Below are 14,282 nucleotides of genomic sequence, written 5' to 3' on the forward strand. Positions count from 1 at the left end.
GCCCTCAATTTGTCGGGGCATGGACTCGTCATGGTGTCGTAAGTGTTCCACAGGGATGCTGGCCAATGTTGACTCCAATACTTCCCACAGTTGTGTCAAGTTGGCTGGATGTACTTTGGGCGGTGGACCATTCTCGATACACACAGGAAACTGTTGAGTGAAAAACCCAGCAGGGTTGCAGTTCTTGACACAAACTGGTGAGCCTGGCACCTACTAACATACCCTGTTCAAAGGCACTTACATTCTTACTGAAAACACTATTGAGATGTCGGAGTACTATCTATCCAAAATGTAATGTGTATAATAAAAAAAATATGATAACTTCATGTATCGTAAAACTTTCTTTAAGAGCATGGGCATTTATTTGCTTAAATCACTGTACACAACAAGCATTTATTAGAGACAGGCTTATTTGAGCTAGGCTTCTATTTCCTTAATGCACACTGCTTTTGCTCATTGGCATAGTTTAATTCCAGCATGTTAATAGATTTCTTCATTTCCTGCACTAATGTGTTATAATTTACATACTGTATCACGTTTCTGTTTTCTTAGTATGCCTCCATTTAAAACATCGATCCACGGATGCAAAAAAACTACGTCAGAGTTTAATTCAATAAGAGAAAAACTGCGAAATGGAGTTGGGGAGTTGAAAATAATGAAAAGGGAGGGCTAGAAAAGTAATGTTTGGAAAAGATTTGTTGAAGTGGTAAAAGAGGATGAGAGCAGTGTTATGTGTGATGATTGTGAGGCGCTATACAGAGTCGACGGTCACGAGATGGGGACTTCAAAAAGGCCTATGGCATGTCAGGGGAGCTGCAGTCTACTGTTCAGATGGGTTAACTGAAATCTGGATACTGACTATAGGCCTCTAACGTCTCACATAATATTAAGGCTAACTCCTGCAGAATTAAGCATTTCTTGCAGTAAAATGATACACCAAATGTAGCCAAAACTTTTACTAGGGGGAAAAGAAGAGTGAAGAAATATGTCTTTCTTTCAGCATCTTGAGAATGCTAATGCAAGTTAGCACCTACAGACATTACCCATCTTTATCAGCATCATAAAAGCTGATAGTATTTCAACCACATAAAATAAGCATCCAAGACTAAATGAAATCTTATCAGACACATTGGGTCGTTAATACAGCTTTGTATTCCCTTACATCCGGTCAAACTGAAGTCATCCGAAAATTCTGCACTAAAAATCCTTCCCGTTTTTTGGGGAGTTACTGCACACTCCCGGTCCCTAAATGTATTTGCTCCGCGCAAGAAGCAGAGATGACAGAAAACTTTACCAATGTTTATTTAGTGTTCTATGGCAACATATGACAGAAGAGAAGTTGCAATTATCTAATTATACTTGACTACACTTGACTAACAAATAGCCTACCAAAATGTTGGAAATTATAAGCAGAAACAGAGACCTAAATCAGGCAACAACAAAAAAAATCCTGCAATTCCTGTCAAAAAATCTTTCCGCCGTCTCTGACTATAGCCTACAGTGCATTTTCTATATTAGCGGGCTAGAGTCGGGTGCGAGATTTTCACTTTATCACATACTGTATAGTCAGGCGGTTGCAAATGGGTTGTTAGCAATTGCGGGCAGGTGCGGGTTTACAAAACAGCTGACCAGCACATCACTAACAGGTGGCTATTTGAGACTTAGCGTCAAATTGAAGTTTTACGGTAATTATGGTGTATAAAAGTAACAAAAAAGTTGTAAAAACTAAAATGTAAAAACAGTTACTTTTGTTGTGTGTGTGTGTATATATATATATATACAGTATATATATATATATATATATTTTATTTTTTATTAGACACACGCTGTGTTATCTCCTCACCTCAAGTTTGCACTGCCCTGTTGTTTACAAGGGTCAACAACAGTTCTTCAGGTGGCTTAGCGAGCCAGAGGACTTTGTCTGGCAAATGATGATGCACCACACTTATACCCTGCTTCAGCCTTGATACACTCCGATGAATATAAATAGTTTGGTACATAAGCTTCTCTTACAGCTTGATACAGTTCTTACTGGCCAAATGGACTCCTTGAACCCAGCTTAACACATATCTCTCTCGGCAGCCGGACTCTATTTATGCAAATTAGGGATTGGCAGAAGGAGGGAGATTGCCTTCAAGATATTAAGATGAAGACAGTCCCTGGCTGCTTCATGTGAGTTTACCAGAACGCAGCACGGAAAGCATCGGAGACTGGGGCAGTTATTCGAAGTGGGCTATGGGTGCATAGACTGACTGCTGTGATGTCTGTTATGCTTTTTCTGTGTGTATATAGAGAGAGACAGAGAGAATGCGCTTCTCTCCCTTTTGTATCCCCTGCTCCCAAATATAGTTAATAATAGCTACCTCTCATTGTCAACACATTTCTCAAAGCTTAGGCCCAGAACCAAAGTATGAGCCATAGCACGTCAAAAAACACTCCTCCACACCTACAGGACCAAGAAGACTGACAAGACTTGAAAGTGGCAGTGGCACAGTATTTGCTTGACTGAAAAGGTATTTCCAGAGAGGAAAATATGCATTGCAATGGGGCATCTCTCCTCTGGCCCCCCATTTGTCCTATAGGGCCTAGCCAATTTGTCTGGGTGGGTGTGAATTCTTCTGCTCTCCCTACAAGTGGGGGGTTCACGTTACCCCCATAAACTTTCAGCTTACTGGATGAAAACCCTCAAGACTTCATGGACTGACACAGAAACTCTGCTCATTTAGCCTAGATCTTTTCACAAAGGCATCTTTGAAAATGTGAGGAGCTTGTCATCAACTGTTTTCAACCCCAGTATAACATACATTTCAGCCACACCCTTTTACTGTATACATAGGTTGGAATTCCAAGGTTGGGTGTGCACACAAGTTGGCCTCCTTCCCCTCAAAAAAAATTCAGCAAACGTTAGCATGAAAGAGATGGATATTTTGGAACCACATGACCTAGACCCTATATGCAATATGAGCCGTATGGCTGTAGATTGATGTAGCTAGCTCAGACAGAGGAGAGATGTACGTGTTATAACACAACACTCAAGAAACAGGAGGAGTGGGGGTAGCAGTTATCTGAACAATGTCGCTCTCATTCAACACCACCACAAAGCTGAGAAAACAGTGACAAAATGGACAGAAGAAAGGCCAAGAGACAGATATAAAAATGTTTGTCGAGACAAACAGTTGACAGGGTCGTTGATTTAGTTAGCGCCGCCGATTGTTTTATGGCTGACAACTGGAGTGTGAGACACCCATTCTCCTCCTCCTTTCCTCCCCAATCTGGCAACCACATCCCATACCCACTCGGAGGTCTCCGAAGGAGCTCCTCTGCTGCTGTTTGCTTCTGTCTCTTCCAAGCGCAGTGCTGCGAGTGGGGAAGAAAACGTTTGACAAAGAGCCAGGATCAGTTAGGCCTATGTAGACTATTGTTGGTGTTGTTTTCTGTCCAGTTGATTACAGTTAGGACTGGAGTAAGGAAAACTGATCCTAGATCTGTACGTAGGGCCAACTAAAGCCTGAGACAGCCTGGAGCAGAGGTAATATGCCAACATACGACATTAGTTAAGGCACAGTTTAACCAAGTTAAAACTGGAGGTCCATTTCTAGTTCAACCTCTTGATCATTGTTACCGGTGCAGAATGTTTGGGACATGGAATACATCTACACAGTAAGAGGTTTCTGTGTTTCTCTCCCTCTTGTTGCGGCACCTAGTTTAGTGCCCTCATTCTAATCAGCTCTTTTACATAATGCAGGCCAGCAGCTCAGCTGTAAGTACCATGACCCCTTACCTTCGTTTGCCAAGATTGCGTCATGTGTGTCCTCCCCACCCCAGTCACTGCCGGTCTATGAGCTTTCACATTGAAAGACCGCAGAACAAACCTGGCGATTGCAGCCAGTCAGCCACTGGCTTGAGAGTTGTGTTTGCATAAAACGCTTGATCAACAGCTGATATCAGGAAGGATTTGAAAGTGTGTCTACATTGAAATCAATGCTTTCTGTTACTGTGTGCATAATTGCAAATATTCATAAATACCCCAAAAAACTATTATTGAAAATGAGCAGGCCTACTGACATTTGTGTATACTTCACAGGTATCCAACCATATGGATCTTGTATAAACTTGTTCTCCACTGTGATGAATGTCGTCTGGGCAAATATTGTCATGTCAGCAGAAAAAGAGAAAATACTAAGTAAACAGAGAATCAAGCTCATAACAAAAATCTGGATGTTTCAGCAATGGCCTGGGTTGACTTGGAAAAGAAGGAGCAGGACGAAGGTTGGCAGTGACACATTGGCTCCAATATACCCTACTCTAGCTATAAAAAATATAATCTAGTCTGACCAGTATTCTGTTCCAGCTGGCTGATAGGCATGGCAAGAAAAAGTATGTGAACCCTTTGGAAATACCTGGATTTCTGCATAAATTGGTCATACAATTTGATCTGATCTTCATCTAGGTCACAACAAATCGACAAACACAGTCTGCTTAAACTAAATACACACAAGCAATTATACGTTTTCATGTCTGTAAACATTCACAGTGCAGGGTGGAAATAGTATGTGAACCCTTGGATTTGACCCTCCTTTGGCAACAATAACCACAACCAAACGTTTTCTGTAGTTGTGAATCAGACCTGCACAACGGTCAGGAGGAATTTTGGACCATTCCTCTTTACAAAACTGTTTCAGTTCAGAAATCTTCTTGGGATGTCTGGTGTGAACTGCTCGAGGTCATGCCACTGTATCTCAATCGGGTTGAGGTTAGGACTCTGACTGGGCCACTCCAGAAGGCGTATTATCTTCTGTTGTTGATTTACTTGTGTTTTGCGTCGTTGTCCTGTTGCGTCACCCAACTTCTGTTGAGCTTCAATTGGTGGACAGATAGCCTAACATTCTCCTGAAAAATGTCTTGATAAACTTAGGAATGCATTTATCCGTTGATGATAGCAAGCAAAGCAGCCCCAAACCATGATGCTCCCTCCACCATACTTTACAGTTGGGATGAGGTTTTGATGTTGGTTTGCTGCGCCTTTTTTTCTCCACACATAGTGTTGCGTGTTCCTTCCAAACAACTCAACTGTAGATTCATCTGTCCACAGAATATTTTGCCAGTAGCGCTGTGGAACATCCATGTGCGCTTTTGCAAAATTCAGACGTGCAGCAATGTTTTTTTTGGACAGCAGTGGCTTCTTCCGTGGTGTCCTCCCATGAACACCATTCTTGTTTAGTGTTTTACGTATGGTAGAATTTGTACAGCTGAGATGTTAGCATGTTCCAGAGATTTCTGTAAGTCTTTAGTGACACTTAGCATTCTTCTTAACCTCATTGAGCACTCTGCACTGTGCTCTTGCAGTCGTCTTGGTAGGACGGTCACTCCTAGGAAGAACAGCAACATTGCTGAATTTCTCCACTTACAGAACAATTTGTTTTACCGTGGCTTGATGAACATCAAGGCCTTTAGAGATACTTTTGTAACCCTTTCCAGCTTATAGAGTCAACAATTCTTCATCTTCAGGTCTTCTGAGATCTCTTTTGTTCAAGGCATGGTTTCACATCAGGCAATGGGTCTTGTGAAGAGCAAACTAAAAACCTTTTGTGATGTTTTTTAATGGGCAAGGCAGCTCTAACCAACATCTCAATCTCATATCATTGATTGGACTCCAGGTTAGCTGACTCCTGCACTCCAACTAGCTTTTGAGGAAGTCATTAGCCTAGGGTTCACATACTTTTCCCAACCTAGACTGAATGATTAAATGATGTACTCAATACAGACAAGAAAATAGCAATAATCCTGTGTTTAGTTTTAAGCACACTAATGTTGTCTATTGCTGTGACTTAGATGAAGATAGATAATGTATTGACCGATTCATGCAGAAATCCAGGTAATTCCAAAGGGTTCACATACTTTTTATTGCCAACTGGTATGTGTTATAATTTAACTATACATACAACCACACACACACACAACACACACACACACACACACACACACACACACAACACACACCAACACACACACACACACACACACACACACACACACAACACACACCCACAAGAGTTGAAGTCAGGTATGTATGTGTAGTGATTTACATACACTTAGGTTTAAGTCATTAAAATCGTTTTTTTCAACCACTCCACAAATGTCTTGTTAACAAACTATAGTTTTGGCAAGTCGGTTAGGACATCTACTTTGTGCATGACACAAGTCATTTTTCCAACAATTGTTTACAGACAGACTACTTCACTGTGTCACAATTCCAGTGGGTAAAGAGTTTCACATACTAAGTTGACTGTGCTTTAAAGAGCTTGGGAAATTTCAGAAAATTATGTCATGTTCAGAAGCTTCTGATAGGCTAATTGACATCATTCGAGTCAATTGGAGGTGTACCTGTGGAATGTTTTCAAGGCCTACCTTCAAACTCAGTGCCTCTTGCTTGACATCATGGGAAAATCAAAGAAATCAGCCAAGACATACACCGGCAACAATGTCGCCTATGGGCACAAACCACCGTCGCTGGACCAGACAGGACTGGCAAAAAGTGCTCTTCACTGACGAGTTGCGGTTTTTCACCAGGGGGATGGTCGGATGGCGTTTATCGTCGAAGAATGAGGTTACACCGAGGCCTGTACTCTGGAGTTGGGAATCGATTTGGAGGTGGAGGGTCCGCCATGGTCTGGGGCGGTTGTGTTCAGCTCATCGGATCTGAGCTTGTTGTCATTGCAGGCAATCTCAACGCTATGCGTTACAGGGAAGACATCCTCCTCCCTCATGTGGTACCCTTCCTGCAGGCTCATCCTGACATGACCCTCCAGCATGACAATGCCACCAGTCATACTGCTCGTTCTGTGTGTGATTTCCTGCAAGACAGGAATGTCAGTGTTCTGCCATGGCCAGCGAAGAGCCCGAACCTCAATCCGATTGAGCACGTCTGGGAAATGTTGGATCGGAGGGTGAGGGCTAGGGCCAGTCCCCCCAGAAATGTCTGGGAACTTGCAGGTGCCTTGGTGGAAGAGTAGGGTAACATCTCACAGCAAGAACTGGCAAATCTGGTGCAGTCCATGAGGAGATGCACTGCCGTACTTAATGCAGCTGGTGGCCACACCAGATACTGACTGTTACTTTTGACCCACCCTTTGTTAAGGGACACATTATTCCATGTCTGTTAGTCACATGTCTGTGTAACTTGTTCAGTTTAAGATTCAACTCAGTTGTTGAATCTTATGTTCATACAAATATTTACACGTTAACTTCTTTGGTGTAGGGCCCAGTATTTTCACGTCCGGATGAAAAGCGTTCCCAAAGTAAACTGCCTGCTACTCAGGCCCAGAGGCTAGGATATGCATATTATTAGTAGATTTGGATAGAAAACACTCTGAAGTTTCTAAAAATGTTTGAATGATGTCTGAGTATAACAGAACTCATATAGCAGGCAAAAACCTGAGAAAAATCCAATCAGGAAGTACTATTATTTTGAAAGGCTGTTTTTCCATTGAAAGCCTATCCAACATACAAAGACTTAGGACCCAATTTCACGATCTCTATGGCTTCCTCTACATGTGGCCAGTCTTTGGGCATTGTTTCAGGCTTTAACTCTGAAAAATGAGGGAGATACAGCACTTTCAACAGTGGAATTTCAACAGTGGAATTTGCCAGAAATGAGCCAAGCGCGTGATCGCGTAATCTTTCTTGTTTCTCCTTTTCTATTGACGAAGCTTTTGTTCAGTTGAAATATTATTGATTATTTATGACAAAAACAACCTGAGGAATGACTTTAAACATCGTTTCACATGTTTCTACTAACTTTTATTGTACTTTTTTGACTTTTCGTCTTGATGTTGAGAGCGCGCATTGTGCCTTTGGATTTCTGAACCAAACGCACCAACAAAACTGAGGTTTTTGGACATAAAGAGGGACATTATCGAACAAAACGAACATTTGTCTAACATGGAGACCTGGGAGTGCCACCAGATGAAGATCATCAAAGGTAAGTGATTAATTTTAACGCTATTTCCTACTTTTGTGACACCTCTCCTTGGTTGGAAAATGGCTGTATGGTTTTTGTGGCTAGGCGCTGACCTAACAATTGCGTGGTGTGCTTTCGCCGTAAAGCCTTTTTGAAATCTGACACAGCGGTTGCATTAAGGAGAAGTTTATATTTAAATAAATGCAGAAAATAAATGCAGTTGACAGTGAGGAGGTTTCTTTTTTTGCTGAGTTTATATTATTTGACCAAAAGTATGTGGACACCTGCTTGTCGAACATCTCATTCCAAAATCATGGACATTACTATTGAGTTGGTCCCCCATTTGCTGCTAGAACAGCCTCCACTCTTCTGGGAAAGGCTTTCCACTAGATGGTGGAACATTGCTGCGGGTACTTGCTTCCATTCAGCCAAAAGACCATTAGTGAGATCGGGCACTGATGTTGGGCGATTAGGCCTGGCTTGCACTCTGCGTTTCAATTCATCCCAAAGGTGTTCGATGGAGTTGGTTAGGGCTCTGTGCAGGCCAGTCAAGTTCTTCCAAAATGATCTCGACAAAACATTTCAGTATGGATCTCGCTTTGTGCACGGGGGCATTGTCATGCTGAAACAGGAAAGGGCCTTCTCCAAACTGTTGTCACATAATTGGAAGAACAGAATGGTCTAGAATGTCATTGTATGCTGTAGCGTTAAGATTTCCCTTCACTGGAACTAAGGGGCCTAGCCCGAACCATGAAAAACAACCCCAGACCATTATTCCTCCTCCACCAAACTTTACAGTTGGCACTATGCATTGGGGCAGGTAACATTCTCCTGGCATCCGCCAAACCCAGATTCGTCTGTAGGACAGCGAGATGGTGAAGCGGGATTCATCACTCCAGAGAACACGTTTTCACTGCTCCAGAGTCCAATGGCAGCAAGCTTTACACCACTCCAACTGACGCTTGGCATTGCGCATGGTGATCTTAGGCTTGTGTGCGTGCGGCTGCTCTGCCATGGAAACCCATTTCATGAAGCTCCCGACGAACAGTTATTGTGCTGACTTTGCTTCCAGAGGTAGTTTGGAACTCGGTAGTAAGTGTTGCAATCGAGGACAGATGATTTTTTACACGCTGCACGCTTCAGCACTCGGTGGTCCCGTTCTGAGAGCTTGTGTGGCCTACCACTTCACAGCTGAGCCGTTGTTGCTCCTAGACGTTTCCATTTCACAATAACAGCACTTACAGTTGACCGGGGCAGCTCTAGCAGGGCAGAAATTTGACGAGCTGACTTGTTGGAAAGGTGGCATCCTATGATTGTGCCACACTGAAAGTCACTGAGCTCTTCAGTTAGGCCATTCTACTGCCAATGTTTGTGTATGGAGATTGCAAGGCTGTGTGCTCGATTTTATACACCTGTCAGCAATGGGTGTGGCTGAAATAGGCGAATCCACTAATTTGAAGGAGTGTCCACATACTTTTGCCCATGTGTATATGTTTTCTAAACTTCAATGTCTAGTTGCAGGGGGTTTGTTTGAATTTATGGCCATTTTGTCTATTTCAAATATTATTTCACTGATTGAGACAGGTGGGTGTCCACCAGTGGAGGCTCCTCAGAGGAGGAAGAGGAGAACCATCCTCCTCAGTGAATTTCAACAAAATAAAAAAAGTGAAACATTTAAAAATAGGGATGCACGATATACGGCATCCCTAGCCACGTCCTCAGAACATGCGCAGACCAGCTGGCTGGTGTGTTTACAGACATATTCAATCTCTCCCTATCTGCTGTCCCCACATGCTTCAAGATGGCCACCATTGTCCCTGTACCCGAGAATGCAAAGGTAACTGAACAAAATGACTATCGCCCTGTAGCACTCACTTCTGTCATCATGAAGTACTTTGAGAGAATAAAGGATCATATCACCCCCACCTTACCGGTCACCCTAAATACACTTCAATTTGCTTACCACCCCAATAGGTCCACAGACGATGCAATCGCCATCACACTGCCCAATCCCATCTGGACAAGAGGAATACCTATGTAAGAATGCTGTTCATTGACTATAGCTCAGCATTCAACACCATTGTACCCTCCAATCTCATCATTAAGCTTCAGGCTCTGGGTCTCAACCCCGCCCTGTGTAATTGGGTCCTGGAATTCCTGACGGGCCGACCCCAAGTGGTGAAGGTAGGAAACAACATCTCCACTTCGCTGATCCTCAACACTGGGGCCCCACAAAGGTGCATGCTCAGCCCCCTCCTGTAATCCCTGTTCACCCATGACTGTGGCCATGCATGCCTCCAACTCAATCATCAAGTTTGCAGACGACACAACAGTAGTAGGCTTGATTACCAACAACGACGAGACAGCCTACAGGGAGGAGGTGAGGGCTCTCGGAGTGTGGTGTCAGGAAAATAACCTCTCACTAAACGTCAACAAAACAAAGGAGACGTCCACATCGACGGGACAGCAGTGGAGAAGGTGGAAAGTTAAGTTCCTCGGCGCACACGTCACTGACGAACAGAAATGGTCCACCCACACAGATAGTGTGGTGAAGGCGCATTAGCGCCTCTTCAACCTCAGCAGGCTGAAGAAATTTGGCTTGTCACCTAAAACCCTCACAAACTTTTAAAGATGCACAATTGAGAGCATCCTTACGGGCTGCATCACTGCCTGGTACGGCAACTGCACCACCCATAACCGCAGGGCTCTCCAGAGGGTGGTGCGGTCTGCACAATGCATCACAGGGGGCAAACTACCTGCCCTCCAAGACACCTACAGCACCCGATGTCACAGGAAGGCCAAAAAGATCATCAATGACAACAACCACCCGAACCACTGCCTGTTCACCCCACTACCATCCAAAAGGTGAGGTCAGTACAGGTGCATCAAAGCTGGGACCGAGAGACTGAAAAACAGCTTCTATCTCAAGGTCATCAGACTGTTAAACAGCCATCACTAGCACAGAGACGCTGCTGCCAACATACAGACTTGAAATCATTGGCCACATTAATAAATGGAACACTAGTCAATTTAATAATGCCACTTTAATAATGTTTACATATGAGATGAGCAATGCAAGATATGTATATACTGTATTCTATACTATCTATTGCATGTTAGCCTATGCCGCTCTGTCATTGCTCATCCATATTTATATATTCTCATTCCATTTCTTGTGGAATTGTTCGATATTACTGGTTAGATATTGCTGCACTGTTGGAACTAAAAGCACAAGAATTTCAGTACACTCGCAATTAGATCTGCTAACCATGTGAATGTGACCAACAATTTTATTTTATTTGAGAGATCCTTGATGAAAACATGCTCCAGAGCGCTCAGGACCTCAGACTGGGGAGAAGGTTCTCCTTCCAACAGGACAACAACCCTAAGCACACAGCGAAGTCAACGCAGGAGTGGCTTCGGGACAAGTCTCGGAATGTCCTTGAGTGGCCCAGCCAGAGCCCGGACTTGAACCTGATCGAACATCTCTGGAGAGACCTGAAAATAGCTGTGCAGCAACGCTCCCCATCGAGCCTGACAGAGCTTGAGAGGATCTACAGAGAGGAATGGAATAAACTCCCCAAATGCCAAGCTTATCGTGTCATACCCAAGAAGACGTTAGGCAGTAATCGCTGCCAAAGGTGCTTCAACAAATTACTGAATACTTTTGTAAATGTGATATTTACGTTTTTTATAAAAATATCAAAAAACGTTTTTTGCTTTGTTATTATGGGGTATAGTGTGTGTAGATTGGAGGAATTCTTTTTTCATTAAAAAAAATATATATATTTTAGAGTAAGGCTGTAACAAAACAAATGTGGAAAAAGTCAAGGGTGTGAATACTTTCTGAATGCACTGTATGTTTAGAAGACATTGGTTGTCTTCCAAGTTGGGAAGGTAGGTCAAAAATACTCTGTGCTATGCCAAATAGTACAGGGATTTTTCTGGATCAGAAAGGAGCTTAGGTGGTGAGAGTGGCAGGGGGCATGGCAATGAGCACAGTCAGTCATCATGAGGCTACATTGAGGTCCCCATCCTGACACAATTGTGCATTTTTTCTAAACAAATTTCTCCATGGAGCTGAGATACAAATGTTGCAGTTTTAAAGCTACATTTCTGCTATTCTAAACATTTTGCCATGCAGCCGAGAGAAATTGTTGCAGTTTTAAAGCTAGTTTCCTGTGATTCCACAATGGAGTTGAGAGAAAATGTTGCTGTTTTAAAGCTAGTTTCCTGCAATTATATGCATTTTGCAATGGAAAATGTTGTGTTCTTTTGCTCAAACATAACAAAATTAATACTGCTTAAATCAATTGTTTTGTGAATTTTCAAATTCTCCAACTGTCTAGCTTTTATTTTGGTGATTGTTAGTTCTCAAAAAGATATATATATATTCATTATTTTATTTGCATACTTTATATCTGGTTACACTTACAGCGTTTTTCCAGCCCATTCATACAAAGTAAAAATATATATTTATGTTTGGATTTAGGCGACCCGGAAAAACGCTTACGCCAACCCAAGGTTTACAATGGCTGAAAAATCGCTACAGTACCCAACCTGTAAAGGCTAATTGAGCATCACATTAGACGTTACAATCTGCTAGCTAAAGACTACTCATGATACTGGCTACATTTTAATGAAACGACTTGTTTGTCCCTTCTCAAAACGCTGTACAAAACACCAGCTCTTTGTCCACATCTGAACTTCTTAAGCAAGTAGACCATCTGTGGTAGTAAGAAAAGTATGATAACGTAGCTATGTTCTCAGGGTGGTGTCAATGATAAGCACACATGGCAACTTGGATTATGAGATTTCTAGTTGTTGGTGTACCTTGGTAAATAATTATTATGCAAAGAAGTATGCACTGTAATTTTGCATCATATTTAAATGATGGTCCATAGGCAGCATTTCATATTAAGTACAGTAACCACACATTGTAATTTGGACATATTTTGACACCACAGTTTGTTTCAGAGCATGCCTCAAAATATTATGATAAAATCGGGACCGACATTTGCAAAACAGCGCTGGTAGTAAATAGTGGGAAACCCCTCGCTGCTGACATGAAATGTGAAATTACTCCCATTGAGAACCATCTACATACTCCTGGATGTCATAAAAAAATTATAACTATGAACCATATTTTAAACGAGCACGTGTTGAATTTATAAGTTGCATTTCAGCAATTGCTGCAGTGGGCTACATTGCCACGTTCAGATAATACTGTGGCCACTTCGCTAACGCTTGGCAGCCATATAGAGCTCGGGTTGCAGTCAGAGCTCGCTGTAGTTTGCTAGCTATATATGTTTACTTACTTTTGCATTGTAGCTCCACCATGGCCTGATACCATTCGTCCTGGTCCGCCTCGTTTTCTGCCGCGATGGCAAAGCTCTCCGCTCGGGTGTACAGCACTATCATGTGCTTGTTCTTCGCATCAGCCCGCTTATTGATGTTGAAACACGTCTCCAGCACCAGGGCTTTCTTTGGGACGGGTGTTTTTCCGCGGAATTTCTTCTCACTCTCGTAGTATTCGAGCCGGGCTGGACCCCTCTCCGAGGCCGTCCGGAGGACGAAGTATCGCCGGTGCATGGATTTCTGCTTGCGGAGGTAGCCGTTCTTTCGAACGTCCTCGTAGCTTTGCGGGTCGGGTGGTTGGCACTCCATCGCACTCGAATTCTTGTTTTTCTCAACTACAACCTAAACTTCTATTCAATGACAGCAAAAATATTTTCGCTAGCTAGATAATTCAAACATCATTCAGTCGCGTCCCCCTCCCTCCCTTTAACACATGTATGCAAGGGAGAGAGGTCCTCTAGTCCAGTCCAGTATTTTAAAATATATACTAAATATTACCTTTCCTTTCTCTTTGCAGTAATGTGTCTGCTACTACTATTTAGCTAGCTGAGTGCTTTAATCCATTTACTGTATAGCTTGGCAGCAGTGTACTGAATACTTCGCTGCAACTGCTGCCCTCCTGTCCCCTCTATGGCGCGGAGCTACTGTGAAAAGCTGTCAGTCAACGCTTGTCCGTAGTGACAGAAGAGGGCGAGAGACAGTATACAGCGAAGGATAGAGAGAGAGCATTGAGTTCATGTGCGAACTTGAATCGAATTTCATATGACGTTTCGTTCTTATAAGAATGCCTATGCGCTTCAGCCAATATTGTGAAACTTGCGAAGCTATTTTGAAGATCATTTGATGTGCGGCACGATTGAGACATTTTATAACCAGAAATGCAACCCTCGTCAAATTCCACCCCGATGATGGTACCATTGGCTTGTTTGTACTTTTCAGTTTAACCCTGTTACAGCTGTTAGTG

General features: G+C 42.8%; 1 protein-coding gene across 1 annotated transcript in view; it reads right to left on the minus strand.

Moving 5' to 3' along the window:
• The window catches only part of LOC111953930 (insulin receptor substrate 1-B-like), an 81,552-nt gene extending 67,445 nt beyond the window's left edge, over positions 1–14,107 (minus strand). Inside the window, 1 exon segment of the mRNA XM_023973418.2 lies at positions 13,279–14,107. Within this exon segment, the coding sequence (XP_023829186.2) occupies positions 13,279–13,627 (349 nt within the window). The 5' untranslated portion in view covers positions 13,628–14,107.
• Positions 14,108–14,282: the final 175 nt, after the last annotated feature.

This window comes from Salvelinus sp. IW2-2015, linkage group LG3 (assembly GCF_002910315.2).
Source record: "Salvelinus sp. IW2-2015 linkage group LG3, ASM291031v2, whole genome shotgun sequence".
Taxonomy (NCBI): domain Eukaryota; kingdom Metazoa; phylum Chordata; class Actinopteri; order Salmoniformes; family Salmonidae; genus Salvelinus; species Salvelinus sp. IW2-2015.